This window comes from Uranotaenia lowii, chromosome 3, assembly GCF_029784155.1.
Source record: "Uranotaenia lowii strain MFRU-FL chromosome 3, ASM2978415v1, whole genome shotgun sequence".
Taxonomy (NCBI): Eukaryota; Metazoa; Arthropoda; class Insecta; order Diptera; family Culicidae; genus Uranotaenia; species Uranotaenia lowii.
In genome coordinates, this window is record NC_073693.1 from 193667667 (window position 1) to 193682733 (window position 15067).

The 15067-nt window shown below is 35.3% G+C and overlaps 2 protein-coding genes across 2 annotated transcripts; one reads left to right on the forward strand and one right to left on the reverse strand.

Annotated features, from left to right (window-relative positions):
- Positions 1–1991: 1991 nt before the first annotated feature.
- LOC129755613 (28S ribosomal protein S31, mitochondrial) lies at positions 1992–3357 on the forward strand. The gene is made up of 2 exons (XM_055752199.1): positions 1992–2148; positions 2206–3357. Exons 1-2 carry the CDS (start codon positions 2117–2119, stop codon positions 3314–3316), a joined length of 1143 nt encoding a protein of 380 aa, XP_055608174.1. The 5' UTR covers positions 1992–2116; the 3' UTR covers positions 3317–3357.
- A 3486-nt stretch (positions 3358–6843) lies between these two features.
- On the reverse strand, positions 6844–14045 carry LOC129754209 (glycoprotein endo-alpha-1,2-mannosidase). The gene is made up of 2 exons (XM_055750112.1): positions 13445–14045; positions 6844–8450 (listed from the first exon to the last, which is right to left on the reverse strand). Exons 1-2 carry the CDS (start codon positions 13856–13858, stop codon positions 7416–7418), a joined length of 1449 nt encoding a protein of 482 aa, XP_055606087.1. The 5' UTR covers positions 13859–14045; the 3' UTR covers positions 6844–7415.
- Positions 14046–15067: the final 1022 nt, after the last annotated feature.

Here is a 15067-nt window from a genome sequence, read left to right on the forward strand (position 1 = left end):
GTTTGCCCCACTTCCAGTCTGGTCCTCGGATGACCCGTGATCCGACGCCCTCCATCGTGAATCGGGACGGTCGGGAAACGTTGGTAGGCGCCACGACATCCATGTTTGAGCCACCGTTTCCTCCACCACCGGTTCCTGCTGTCCCGGTGCTAGCACAGGCCATTTCGTGTTTTTCTTTGCCTTAAGTCACCGTCGTCGTCCTCAGTCACTTCATATGGATGTGACTTTTTTTTTATTTCCTTCCTCCGTTCAAAGGCCTTGAATAAGCCACCCGAAACACTACTGCACACTGGATGGGTAATAAGCTGAGATCTGCCCCCCACTTATTGATATGGAAAATCAGTAATTAGCACGTTTCTCCGCCCGGAAATCAAATATTTGCACACCAAGGGCTCGCACAAAGCTGGAAGCAGCAGGTAACACTTTTGAGATTTCTTTTTGTGCGTGGCTTAAGCTACCTGGTGCCATCAAAATTCGACCGAAACTTTTTCTAATGTTGCATACATGTGTATAATGGTGGGGTCTTTTTTTTATTTCTTGCCTTCACTTGTTCCACACCGCACACAAGAAAGAAGTTTCCAAACCGTTCCGAAAAGGAAAACACAAACCGATTGAACGTCGCGACGAAAGGCAACTGACTGCGGTTCTCTCCTTGTCCAATGAAACGAATCAAACCAAACCTGCACAATGAAAAAAATGTTTGCTTGAATGAGTGCAAGAGTTTGAATCGGTGGACGGTGAGACGAACACTGTGGCATCGGCTGTAAATGTTGTACGGCTGTCCTAGTCGCGCTTACGCAATTGTCGTATAACGATATCTCGCTTTCGCGAATTCTTATGACAGCTTCGTTCAATCGTTAGTAAAAATCGGTTTCAACTGGTTTCTGTCAACTGATAGATGTTCAACGAGCCAATGTTTTGGTCGAAACAAGTCAGGTCGTTGTTCAATGGAGCGAGTTGAAACTAGTCGAAACCAATCCAGCTCGGCAGCAGGATTAGTTTCGACTTGGTAGAAATCGGTCGAAGTCAATTGGAAAGAGACAGGTGATCAACTGTCAATCCATTTCTACTTGTTTCGACCCGTTTCGACTAGAGTTGATTGAACAGACATGACGTTTTGTTCCTTTGCGAGAAACACATTCACACACACATTGAAGCCGGAGAGTTTATGTTGCATTGTTGCACATGCAACATGTATGGTGGTGCTACACCGAAATAAAAAGTAGGAAATTTCTATGATTCGATAACTAAATTCATGTTTTAATAACTGATGCACAAACTTCCTTGAGACAATCTCAGAAAAGAACAAACATAAGAATTATATTCCTGAACCTAAAGAAAAAGAAATTCTGGATAAGTGATAACCTCTTCAAATGAAAAAAAATGATCGTTCCCTTGGACTCTAGTTATCCAGATTCGACAGTTAATGTAATATTAAATTGAACCCATAGAATTTTATGTTTCAATTCAATACCTCACATAAATGTTTTCAATCGGTTACGAATTTTTATGCTGGATATTTTTCAAATTATTCAATGATTTTACCTCTTTTATTTTAAACATCAAGTATACTTACGTACTTGCGTATTGCTGTGGTTAAAGACCACTGTTGACGACCCGGAGCCAGGATCTTCACTTGTTCCCAGTCAAGGTTCTCGTCGATGTTTCGGATTTCGGCGGCGATTACGCGTGCATACGCAAAAGTCTTACGCAATATTATAATTATTAAGTTCAAAAAATTTCTGGTATATAAGCGAATCCTATTTCGAGGAGTTGGAAAATATTTTTCATGTTTTAAATCAATGCATTTTTCACCGTCGGGGGTCACAAGACGGCGCATCGCATGAATCGCGCAACTTGCAGGCGCAACAAAACATCTGCACGCTGAGTTGAGAAAATGCATTTGTGAGAACATTGCGAGTTTCGATAGGACATTTTATGGGTTATCTATTTAAAGAAATCCGGTACCATCAAATACTGAAACCCAATAAACAAGATAGTTTCGTTAAAAGTGAACGTTAAGTTTATTTTTGCAAAATACGCGCACGTGAATTTCAAGTCTGCTTGCGAGTGAAAATACAAAAAATACGTATGAAAGTCTGAATCATCATTGAAAATGTTCCAAGTTAGCCGGCTTTTGTTCGGGAGGTAAGTTCCGTGAGATAATTGTGGAAAAACAATTGAAATATGTTTGATTGTTTTCAGATTACATAACTCCCATTTGCGGTTGTTAGTAAATGCCGGGTACTGTTCGGATTCCGGCCAACAGCCACCGAAGGGTGAAGATGCTAAGGATCAGAAGCATCGGGAAGCATCTGAAAAGAAAGACCCGCAAACATCTACCGCAGCTTTGAAGCGTCTTAATGAGCTACTTGCTATGATGAATACCGATACTGATGAAAAATTGTTAAAAAAGGTGGAATTTGCCAAACCTCGAGATGGCCAGAAGCATAAAGAAAAGGTGGAGAGTTCGGATTCGGATTCTGATAGTTCCGACAGTTCAGATGATGAAAAACCTAAAGATCTAGCTCAAGCCACCCGGAAAGTAGCTTCCAGTTTGGGTGGTGATGCCAAGAAAACCGAGGCTGAACTCCTGGCGAAGTTGATGGGCGATCCTGGAACCGGTGCCAGCCTGGGAGAAGTCATAACCGGTATGCAAATTGATAAGCAAGATTCTCGTAAGGCGAGTCAAGATATTAAACTGAAAAGAAGTAACGTTGTCCGTAAGTCTATCGAGAAAAAGAACTATGTAAGCCAAGAAGCTCAAGCCTTTTCACGGGAAAGGAAACGCCCTCCCGCAATGAAACCAACAACCGGAACCAGCGTTAAACTTTTTGAAGAAGAACCACTAGGCATTTTTACCGATCCATCGTCGCTTAAGGAAAGCGATGACATCCTTAAAACGTGGAAATCTCTGCAGGATCGAGAGCTCCGCTTGGCTGTAACCCACCCACCTGCGAATTACTTCCAAAAGATGGCTCTCTGGACAGAGCAAGGTAAATTGTGGAAGTTCCCGATTGACAACGAGCAAGGTCGCGACGCAGAATCCAAAGTGTCTTTCACGGAGCACATTTTTCTGGACGAACACCTGGAACCTTGGTGTCCCAAGCGGGGCCCGGTGCGGCATTTCATGGAGCTAGTTTGCGTAGGTCTGAGCAAGAATCACTACATAACAGCGCAGGAAAAGAAGGATCACATATTGTGGTTCCGGGATTATTTCGAGCAAAAGAAGAGTATGCTGGAACACGTAATAGTGGATCAGCAGCAGCAAAAGGCGGAAATAGGAGCGACCAAACAGAAAGGTAAGCAAGCTTAAAAACTTGTTTTCTTTTGAATAAAAATATCGTATTATCGTTACTTATGATTAGTTTTCTTGCTGATGACATCATAAGAAATGTTTCTAATGTTTGCTGTTTAAAATTTTGAACAGTCTTATTTCGTTTTACTGAAAAACACTTAAATTTTTTTAAAATGTAGAACATACCTATGTGTAACGTCTTGAATTTAGTGTATAGTTTTATATGGATTTCAGCACATCAGAAGTAAACCCGTATTATTTTGTTCAAGCTTTCAAGAGATTTTAAATAGCCACATGATCGGCCCCAAAAAGCATGCAAAGAGACTTAAGCATTCCAATTTCTTCCATTCCAATTGAGAAAATTCTTTGCTATTTTACTTTTAAACCAAGCAAAATCAGGGCATTTGAGTCCAAAATTTTCAACTCTTAGAAATTTTTTGGAAGCCTACAACTAAAATTACAATTGTGCTGATGTGTTTTAGTACAGAAATAATGCTTGAAGTTGTTTTCATTTTTTTCATGCAACCAGAACAAAGTTTAAAGCTTAAAATTTACCTTCGTACAAAAGAAAGGCTTAACAGAAAATTTCCATTATTTATAATTTCAATGTATATAAAAACAAGAACAAAATATTTAAAATAAGAATAATTTCATAATTTTTGGTTTGTAGTTTTGAAGAATTACAGAAATACGATGAAAACGTTCCAAAACTGAGATAAAATAAGTCAAATACGAAACATATGTTGTTATTTGATTGGAAAACAAATAAAAATAATTACCATCAATGGCTGAAGTACTTAGATGAAAGTCTAAAAAAACTAACAAAAATGATAGAAATGAGAAAAAAAGAATACTTTAATGACAAAAATGGAAAAAATGACAAAAACGACAAAAAGGACACCAATGACAAAACTTTCAAAAATTTAAAATATAACAAAAAATAAAAAAAATACAAAAATAGTTACAAAAATGAAAAAAATAAAAAAAAATTGAAGAATGACTAATATGACGACAAAACTTTAAAAAATTTCAAAAATCACAAAAAATTAAAAAATGACAAAAATTCAATTAAAATGTTACAAAAATGGCAACAAGACAAAAATGAAAAAAAAATAATAAAAAAATAAAAAATAAAATAAAAAAATTACAACTAGGTAAATAAAAAAAATTACAATAGTGACAAAAATGAAGAAACTTTCAAAAATTATTTAAAATTAAAAAAATTACTAGAATAACACTTATTACAAAAATGGCAAAAAATAACAAAAATGACAAAAAAATATAAAACTTACAACTAGGTATAAAAATATTAAAATAAAATACAAAAATGACAAACATATCAAAAGTGACAAAAAACGATTGAAACAGTTTGAAAACAAAAGCAAAATGGGAGCAAATGAATGGTGAATATCTGTTGAATTATACACATATCTCTGTCCCACACATTCTGATGGATTGCGATGGATACAAGAAAGCAAGAGAGGAATACATCATCAATAGAACAGTTTATGAACAATAGGCGGTGGAAGCGCTGCCGAATTTGGGTGATGGTTTTGCATTAGAGCAAGTGGGATGCAGCTAAAATTTCACCCAACTTTTGACAGGTCTTACGGGTTTTTCTTAAGGAGAGAAAGAATAACTTTTCGATTCCATCGCCTATTAAAACAACGGAAATTTACATGGAAAAAGTCATTCTTAGAGTTTTTGTAGAATAGTAAAATTTATGAAACTTTAGGACTCGGTAGGCTGTGACCGTCGATGATGGAAGTGTTTTTTTCTGCCGAAAAATTTTCAAGGTCTCTCGAACCCTAGTTTTTGAAATTTAGTTGTGGATAACAATATATAATTGAAGAACTGAAGGGTACGTCTCGGTGGTCGAGTGGTTAGCGTGGTAAGACGGTATTCGCTGGTCCACTGATGGCATGGGTTCGATTCCCATCTCGGTACTGGGTATTAAATGTTAATCTTAAGTTGTCCACGTCATTTATTCAGTCTGTAAAGCCTAAATCGGCTAAGACGGTGTATGTCTTTTAAAATTTATTTCTTTACCTTTTACGCCCCCAGAACTGCATTTATAAAGATTTTAGTTTCAAAGGTTTTATTCAGTATTCCCAATTAGTTACTTGTTTACTGCGTTCTTTGAATCATCGTTATTTTGAGCAAATTATAGAAAATCATTGGAAAAGTTTATATTTCGAACATCTGAGTATTAGATTAGATTAGGTATTAGATATTTTCGTAAGAAGCTATACAATCTTATAAACAAATTTTATCAAAAAGTATTGAATTTGTTATAATCAAACCAAATCTCAAGATATCGAAAGGTTATTACTTTTCTAACCTAAAGTAAAAGAATCAGATGCAAAAAAGTATGTAAATTTTAACCTCTGATAATTTTGAATACGACCTCTTCAGAAATACAAAAGTTTCAGTAGAGAGCTCGGGAGATTAAGAGAAGAAATTCCATGCGACTTCATTACCTGTCAGGGTGATTTCCTTGTTACACTACCTTTTCTCCAAACACTCGGTGTGGAGATTTCTGGATAGATGGCATTTAGCCGAATTTCAAATCTTACAATTGCTTTATTCTTAATGAGGCATATGTTAGTTACACGTCAACGAACTAAAAACAGCGAATTTAATTACTCATGAAAAAATCAAGCACCTATTTATTTTAAAAAAACAAATATCATTGCATTATTTCTTATTAGTTTCAGATTAGTACCATTCACATTCTTTTTGGATGTTTCATAGAATAAAATCCTTATAATAAACACTAGAAGGATAGGGAAATAGGTTTCGAAAATAAGATGTTTACACTTGTCAAAAGTGTTTCCTGATTATATCCCTTTTCCCCAAATCCACACCAAAATTGTTTTGCTAGGATGCAGAGGTGACCTCGGTCCTAAAGCATAAGTTTGTTTTCTTTTATCCTTTTCTCTTATTTTCCTCTCTATCAATTGACTACTAGGACGTGGCCAGCGCCGTTATTGATGTATAAAGAGAGAGCATCAGTTTTGTTCATTGAGAATATGCTGTCAATCCCAGACACGATTCTTTTGACTTCTGGACAAAAATGATGGCCTCGGTCAATCACGGAGTAGCAACCATTGGCGATGTGGAATTCGTTCTAGTTAGCCACGCCTGCGGTTATGGAATCCGAAATGTTTAACCATTAATGATGACGGAATAAAGTGGAACACAAAAGTATAAAATCAGTTTCAGTAATAGTTTAAAGTGGCATTTCGGGTTCAATGACTTAAGGTGGATGTGAGTAGTCGATCAAGCTAAGCTAAGCTAAGCTAATAGTAAAATTTATGAAACTTTAAAAAAAAGAATGCCATAATACTGGTAGAGTGTCAAAAATGAAACCTAAAAAAACTTAAATTACAAAATTTAAGTTATTAAAAAATGTTATACATAAAAATGAACGGCAAAAAAGCCACACGTTATTTCGTATCTTGAGTCATGTTTTTTTAAATCTTTTGTTAAATATTTCATGAAATTTTCTTAAAAATAATAACAATAGTAGCAGTTTTCCAAATTTTTCTTATTTTTTTATTGGGTAACCGTCTACAGTTTGGCTTCGATAACAAGTTACAGATTGTTTAAAAGTGATCAACTTTGGCCTTTCTTTGTGCTTAGTCAGTGAGATGCTTCGCGTCCGAAAAAAGAGGCTGATGCTCCCTTAAAATCCCTGACAAACTCATTCCTGTTTATTGCGCAGATATCTACGGATTCTGACTCTCACTTGGTGAGATCAAAAGTTTAGGTTTTGGTTGGAAAATGACTCTATCCCTACAAAAAGCTTCTATTGTGCTACAATTTCAACTTTATTCCAAAGGATCTAAGCTGAGAGATTTGAGAAAACTGGTTCTCTCCAAAAATCAACGATAATCAATATTGTCAAATAATTTGTTTTTGAGGCGTTCAGTCAATCTATTTTGTGGAAACTTTAACAATTGCTTTCTATTGGAAGTTGCTTGAAAGAACATCTCATTTGGATCCTTCGGAATTCAAGTCCTTCTGTAGGTGGTGCTCACTAAGTTAGCGAAGGAAGAAGATCGTATAATAGAAATTGTGTAGATCGTTAAAATTTCGTTCTTATCCAAGCTGCTTAACAAATCGTATTGTTGATGAACTCGTAACACCCGAGGGCGTTTTCGTTCTTCCTACCCAACTTTATACTGTTGAGTTTGTACTTGAGGTACTCCTCGATCCAGGTTTGTGTGAGATCCAGGTACTTTTCTGGAGGTCCCGGCAGGTAATCTCGGAAGCCAAACACCGGAATGGCCGCTTCTATTTGGGTGCCGTCAACCCAATTGTTGTAGCTGTTGATGGTCACGATCTGGGCATTGTTTTTCAGTGCCGTCCGCCAGGCTACGTCAAAGTATTGGCCATTCGATCGGTACCTTTTAATGTTCGAAATCCCGTGATTTTGACTGGCCGTGCGTAGGTACTTTTTGCGATCATAATACCCTGGGCCGATCGTTGGCACAAACATCAGGTGGTAGGTGTCGGCAAACTTCTTTAGCTCAGACCAGTTCTTCCACGTTGAAGCGTAGTTGGCTCCATTACTCGGAAGATACGTGTAGAAGCCATCGAATCCACCTCTCCTTACGACTGATTTGTGCTCCTTTGTGGAAATGTGTGCGAGAACTATAGCATCGTAACTTGTCCCTCGGATGGTCAACATCCCGTTTCGGGAAAGCAGTCGCATCCATTCGGCGTCCTGTATTTTGTACGCCTTTCGAATGTAGAATATTGGAAGGTCCCGTTGCTTGGACAAAACCCGAAAGTAGCTCAACGTACTTCCGTCTTCTCTGCCGAACAGGTCCAAAAAGTATTTAATATTGCTGCGAATGCTCTCAATTGTGCGCTCGTGGTACTCCTTGATCTCGACGGCAATCTTCAGGTTGTGTATTGCAGCCGTTTTGAAGATCGCCCTCAGCAGTCCCTCGTTGAAGGCCGGGTGCCACACCAGGATCACAGTTCCGATGCCACAGTTTTGTATATCGTTAAAATGCTCCCGCACGATGCTCTCCGTCGTGTTGTACAGTTTTCGCTTCGGATAGAACGCAATGTTGATCACCTGATCCTCGTTTGGACGGAACGATACAGCGGAACCGTTTTCGGTTATTCGACTGACAACCTGGAATGAAAAATTCAGTCATATAAGTTTTTAATTTTTAATTTAGATGCATTGTGAAATGGTAACCAATTCACTGTTTTTATTGCCGAGCGCTCGGTAATTTTTTACCGAATGTGCGGCAATTTTTACCGAGCAACCGGTACTACTCAAAAAAAAAAGAAAAACTGATAATATTGACCGAATTGTGTACTTTTCAAATTCATACTCAGTGAGCTGCTTACTCAATGCATATTCTCCTTAAGAAACCCATTGTTTCAATGAGCACTTAAAAACCCAACTCCTGTTTGGTTACACCAAGGCCCATGTTAAAAAAGAGAGTTTAATCGTTGTTATTTTTGTTTGTTAATGTAATTATCGGCCTTATCGGTGGAAGTGATGTCCTTTTTAATAAGAACATTGAAAGACTATGAAATAATATAGATGGATAGATATTTAAAAGAAATGAAAGAATTTTAAAGACTTTTTATTCAGGAGCATTTATCATCACATTCCAATTTTTTGTTCAGAACGGCCAACTACTATGAAATGGTAGATACAGTTAGAGTTGAATCTACCACCGGTATCAGACTTTCGACCGTAATGTTTCGCAAACCAAACCCTGATTGAAACGAACGCGATGATAACAAACTGAGAAGGCTACACATCGATAGATCCGTTTTTGAGTTAAAAGGAGCTTATCTGAGCGAGAAGTGAATCGCTGATTTTTTATGTATTCCACGCACATTTTGTGTAAAAAACGAGTGTATTCGTTGAAGAAAAGTGTTTTCTAAAAATGCCTATCAATTTTTATTGAATCTACTCAAATTCGTTGAGTTTCTTTATATCTCGATTTTTTTTAAACCATATTCAAAGCCATTGAACAAAATTGTGTTGCAAATACGCGCCTCTGTAAGATTGAATACGTGCCTAGCAGCCGAACACACCCGAAAGTAGCCGAACACACCCGAAAGTAGCCGAACACACCCGAAAGTAGCCGAACACACCCGAAAGTAGCCAAACACACCCGAAAGTAGCCGAACACACCCGAAAGCAGGCGAAGACCGAAAACATACTAATAATTAGACACTTTGACTGGAAAGAAAATCAAAATCGACTTATTAAAAAAAATGAAAAGTAGATTTTTTGGGCCGTTTTGAATAATTGATGCTATTTTCAGCATACTACGATTGGCGCGTTATAACAAACGCATGGGTCGTGATACATACCCATAAAAAGCATATCTTAGCAAGTTCAGTATGATTTTTCAGCGTAAAATCATAGTTTAGATTCTCCTCTATCGATGTGTCAGAAAATATTTAGTGGTATGAATAAGGTTTAGCAATTGCTTCGGTAGCTTTTACTTAGCTCGAAATCAATCAAAGCAAAAGTCCAAAGCATTTGCTTAGTTTGGTATGAATAAACATTTGCTTAGCGGATGTGTACTTAAGTCTTAGAACATAGCTTTTGCTTCGAAAAATAGAGCTATCCAACCAGCAGAATCTGAAGTTTTCTAAAGTAAAATGAAAGAAGACGATCAGAAAATTTAAAAGTACGGCTAAAGTAGCCTTGAAGTCGACGAAGCGGTTGGTGGGTGTAAGAACGACCGGAATTTTTTGGTAAATGTGTGCTCGTATGTTGATGTTTAAAGAAAAATGAAAACATATTCGAATATTGTCAAACAAAAAATTGCCTAACTTTAATATTTATCATAAGCTCTTCCACATGTATTCGGATCGGGATAATCCGATGTATAAAAAAATAGCAATAGGCGCGCATTTTAATTTAGATTTTTTTTTAAATCTTAGGATTATAACAAAATAATATAAAAATGATAGATCTGTATAATATTTTAAATTATTACAATTTATTTCTTACTTTGAGCCAATTGGGACTTCTTCCACTATAGCCGGATTTTTTTTTAATTTGAAATATTCACTAATTGGTTTGTTTAATTTCATCTTAGACGAATGATTTTATACAACGACAGGAATATGAAAAAAGTTGGGTTATCACTTCGAATTTTCTTTATCCATGTTGAAAATGCCTTTTTGAATTGTTTTGAAGAGAAATATTGCTAATTTGATAAATTCATGACGTTATTAAAGATTTTTTTATTGGAAAAGTCTGCTACCGAGCATGCTTAGAAAATAAAGCAATTGCTAGGAGATTTGTCGAGCAATTGCTTCAGATTTGAGCTTCATTCATACCAAATTAGCTTGTTCTAAAAGTAAAAGCTCCTGACTGAGAAAACAGCTGTCAAAAAAACTTTATTCATAACAACCGAAGCAATTGCTTTAAGCGACTGCTCGACTGCTCGATTTAGTTTAGCAAAAGCAATTACTAGGTTTTTTTCATACCACCCATTGGGTGGTATGAAAAAAACCTAGTAATTGCTTTTGCTAAACTAGGTGCTTTTTTCATACCACCCATTGGGTGGTATGAAAAAAACCTAGTAATTGCTTTTGCTAAACTAAATCGAGCAGTCGAGCAGTCGCTTAAAGCAATTGCTTCGGTTGTTATGAATAAAGTTTTTTTGACAGCTGTTTTCTCAGTCAGGAGCTTTTACTTTTAGAACAAGCTAGTTTGGTATGAATAAAGCTCAAATCTGAATCAATTGCTCGACAAATCTCCTAGCATTTGCTTTATTTTCTAAGCATGCTCGGTAGCAGACTTTTCCAATAAAAAATTCTTTAAAAACGTCATGAATTTATCAAATTGGCAATATTTCACTTCAAAACAATTCAAAAAGGCATTTTCAACATGGATAAAGAAAGTCAAAGTGATAACCCAACTTTTTTCATATTCCTGTCGTTGTATAAAATCATTCGTCTAAGATGAAAATAAACAAATCAATTAGTAAATATTTCAAATTAAAAAAAATCTGGCTATCGTGGAAGAAGTCCCGATTGGCTCAAAGTTAGAAATAAATTGTAATAATTTAAAACATTATACAGATCTCTCATTTTTATATAATTTTTTTTGATAATTCTAAGATTTAAAAAAATCTAAATTAAAAGCGGGCCTATTGCCTATTATTTTAAACATCGGATTATCCCGATCCAAATACATGTGGGAGAGCTTATGGTAAATATTAAAGTTAGGCCATTTTTTGTTTGACAATATTAGAATATGTATGTATTCATTTTTCTTTAAACATCAACATACAAGCACGCATTAACAAAAAAAAATCCGGTCGTTCTCACACCCACCACCCGCACCGTCGACTTCAAGGCTACTCTAGCCGTACTTTTTAATTTTCTGACCGTCTTCTTTCATTTTACTATAGAAAACTTCAGATTCTGCTGGTTGGATAGCTCTATTTTTGGAAGCAAAAGCTATGTTCTAAGACTTTAGTACACATCCGCTAAGCAAATGTTTATTCATACCAAACTAAGCAAATGCTTTGGACTTTTGCTTTGATTGATTTCGAGCTAAGTAAAAGCTACCGAAGCAATTGCTAAACCTTATTCATACCACTAATTGTCTTTATTCATTTTTCTCTGCTTGGTGACACCTTAAAAATTTACATCGAAATGAAGAAAAACTTTAATTGTGGAATTTTCACGACACAGAGGTATTTTAAGGAAAAAATCATATTTCCCATGGCCTATCACAGCATTTAAAACATATTAGCCGCATGGGGCGTTATATGAACTTTCCCCCTACTTTCAACTTCTGTGAAAACAGTTTTAGAGAATTTCTATTTGTTTCCTTTACCCCATTTTGTAAAATACTGGAATTTTAACATTTTTTAAAAGTTTTAAACCAAATTGAATTTTATAAAGCTTTATAATTCTTTATAGAAAACATCAAATTTCAAACTTTCTCAGAAACGTTAGTTATACTAGGGATGGCAGTTTTCGATTTTTTTTAAACTGTAGAATTCCACTATTTTAGACCATTTTTCATTATTTTCATCAAAGTTTTATTCCTTAATTAAATAGAGTATATTCAGAATCGTTTATTTATTTCATTCAGATTTGTTAGTTCATCAGTTTTCAAAGATTGATTACACCTAAAACTCGCCTCAACTTCATTTTAACACTCCATTAGGCTCCAAAATGCTGTTTCCTTGAGTAATCGATTAAATTCTTTAAAAAAAATTAAAATGGTGTGATTTTTTTTATTTAAAAAATTCCATCTGAATGGTTAAAATACTTCTCTTTTTTCATCTCATATCTTTTTTTTAAATATCGATTTTTTAGGTCGGTTAGGACTTTTAAACTCGGGCTCAAAAATTAAAAATGTTTGATTGTTTTTTATTGTCTAAAACCATCTTTCTTTAATCGATAAAATAAAGAATTCCATTTTTTTCATTTCCATCAGTTCATTCTTGGTCAATTTAGAAATCATCCATTATCCAACCTGTACATTGTCAGTTTAAGCTTTCAATGATGCATTGAAAATGTTGTTTTATTAACCCTTCAATTAAAAATTAAATAGAAATTTAAATCAAGATAATCAATAATCATTTTTTTTTAAATAATTTAAAGTGGACTGTTTGAAATTAATTTTCATTTAATTTGTAGCTCAGAATAAGGATTATCATTCTGAATTATTTTTCAATGACTAACAGGAAAACGCATAAATTTAAAACATTGATTTTGAATCGTATCAGTAAAATTTATATTTTTTGTGAAATGGTCATACATGGGTAAGAAAATTGTTATAGAAATCAATTGGCTTATTTGTTGTGCATTTTTGGTATTGTTATTATTTCTAGCAAAATTTGAAATTCGAACCCCTTCTCCTTCATCGTAGTTGTGCATATTTTAAATAGAACTTGAGCAGAACTGCTTTGAATTCTGAAAATTAATTCTAATTGTAAGAATTCTGAATTCTGGTTCCTTATTCGAAATTCTGATTCTGAGTTCTATTATTTTGGAAATTGATGAATGCTGTTTTCGAATGTTGATTTAAGTTTAGTCATATTATTCTAAATTATAAATTTCGATTTGTAGTTCTCTGTAGAACGAGTCTCAAATCAAGTCTCATTTTCAACATTTGCCACCTACCCTATCACTCGGTAATGTAGGATGCGGTTTGTACCAGGCCACCGGTGCATAGTAGAAGATTTGTATGTTGCGGTTCAGGGCAATCGTTCGATTCCGTCTGGCCGGGGTGCTCAGCTCTCCTCCGTGATGGCCATTCCGTCCTCCGGCCAACCGTTTTATCTTCTCCCGGATGATGCGCGATTTGACCTCATGTTCGTTGTACTTCTCCGGTACCAGGGCAGCATTCTGGCTACGCAGCAACTCGTAGCTGATGACCTGCTGATCGGCCCCAGGAATTAGCTGCGGAATGGCCTTTTCCGGGGTGTTCAAGGTACTGTACAGACAGTAGACCAACAGCATCAGGGAACTCACACCGATGAAGCATATCAGCAGTCTCATGGATTTAATACTGAACTTGAAGTTGAACGTTGTCATAGTTTATCACCGCAACAGGATCGGAATCCGTTTTGAATACGAGTTTTTAGGAATGCTCCCTTACATAATGTCGGGTTTTATAACAATAAAAAGAGCCACTTTTTGCTTTCGGGATGAAAATTATTTCTCAAAATCAGCAAAAACGTCAAAAATTTGCACATAACAAGCGGAATCCAATCGAGGATCGGGTACGCATGTGCGAAAAAAGCTGGAGCAACATAGGAAGGCCAGCTGGTTTGGGTGCTTCAAAAATGCACCTGATGGGAAGGACTTCCCTGGCTTTGAAGGAAAACGTCGTATTGCTTTCTGTGACTGAGGGTCCATTTGAGCGATAAAACAGCCATGAAAAACGAACAAAGTTTCTTTTTCCATGTTGAGACAGTATGTCAATTTTCAATTCTAATATTCTTTCTTCTTGAATATTATCAGAATATGTACTCAGAATTTTTAACGAGGATCAAGAATCAGAACCAACTCACGGAACAGAAAACATGAAAATAAAAAAATTAATCTATTATATAAAATTCTCTTGTAACGGTGTTTGTAGTACTACTCCTCCGAAATGACCCAACCGATTCAAATGAAATTATTTTTAGAATATTCTGTGGGCATGCGAATCGGTTTATATTTAATAAAAACAACAAAAAGTTACATCAATTGTCCGTAATAATTGAATTTGTAATAAATTGAATCAAATTAACCCTTTAATGCATAGTGTTGTTTTAAAACAACACTAATCAAAATCCAAATATCTCGAAAACGCGTGGATATTTTTGAATAATGTATTCACAAAAAATATTCTAGAGATTAAAAGAAATTAGCCCATGGTATTTTATTTACGTTTTTTCAATGTATGTGTGAGATATCTAACAAAATGTGCGGAAAAATTGCAAAAATCAAATTTATTTATTTTTTTGAAAAAAGTAGTTTTTGGAAAATTGATCTTATTTCTTCAGATTTGCAAATTCTAACAAATTTTTTAATCTCAATCAATCACAAACACCTTCCTGCACCCAATTAACAAGGTTTTGATGAAATTAGCAAAACCGAATTGAAATTAATTAAGAATTTCAAAAAATATTTTTCAACTTTGATGCGCCATAACTTTTATAATACTCAAAATAACGACTTCAAACCTGTTGAGTATAGTTTTTCAAGTTAAAATGTTATTATTTCACTGAATCAATAACTGCAATTCTCATTTTAAAA

Excerpts from the sequence above, each read along its gene's own strand:
- LOC129755613 (XM_055752199.1), top strand. The coding sequence starts at position 2,117 with ATGTTCCAAGTTAGCCGGCTTTTGTTCGGGAG. Across the intron at positions 2,149-2,205 it reads AGCCGGCTTTTGTTCGGGAG|ATTACATAACTCCCATTTGC; the intron begins GTAAGTTCCGTG and ends GATTGTTTTCAG.
- LOC129754209 (XM_055750112.1), bottom strand. The coding sequence starts at position 13,858 with ATGACAACGTTCAACTTCAAGTTCAGTATTAAATCCATGAGACTGCTG. Across the intron at positions 8,451-13,444 it reads CTACATTACCGAGTGATAGG|GTTGTCAGTCGAATAACCGA; the intron begins GTAGGTGGCAAA and ends TTTTCATTCCAG.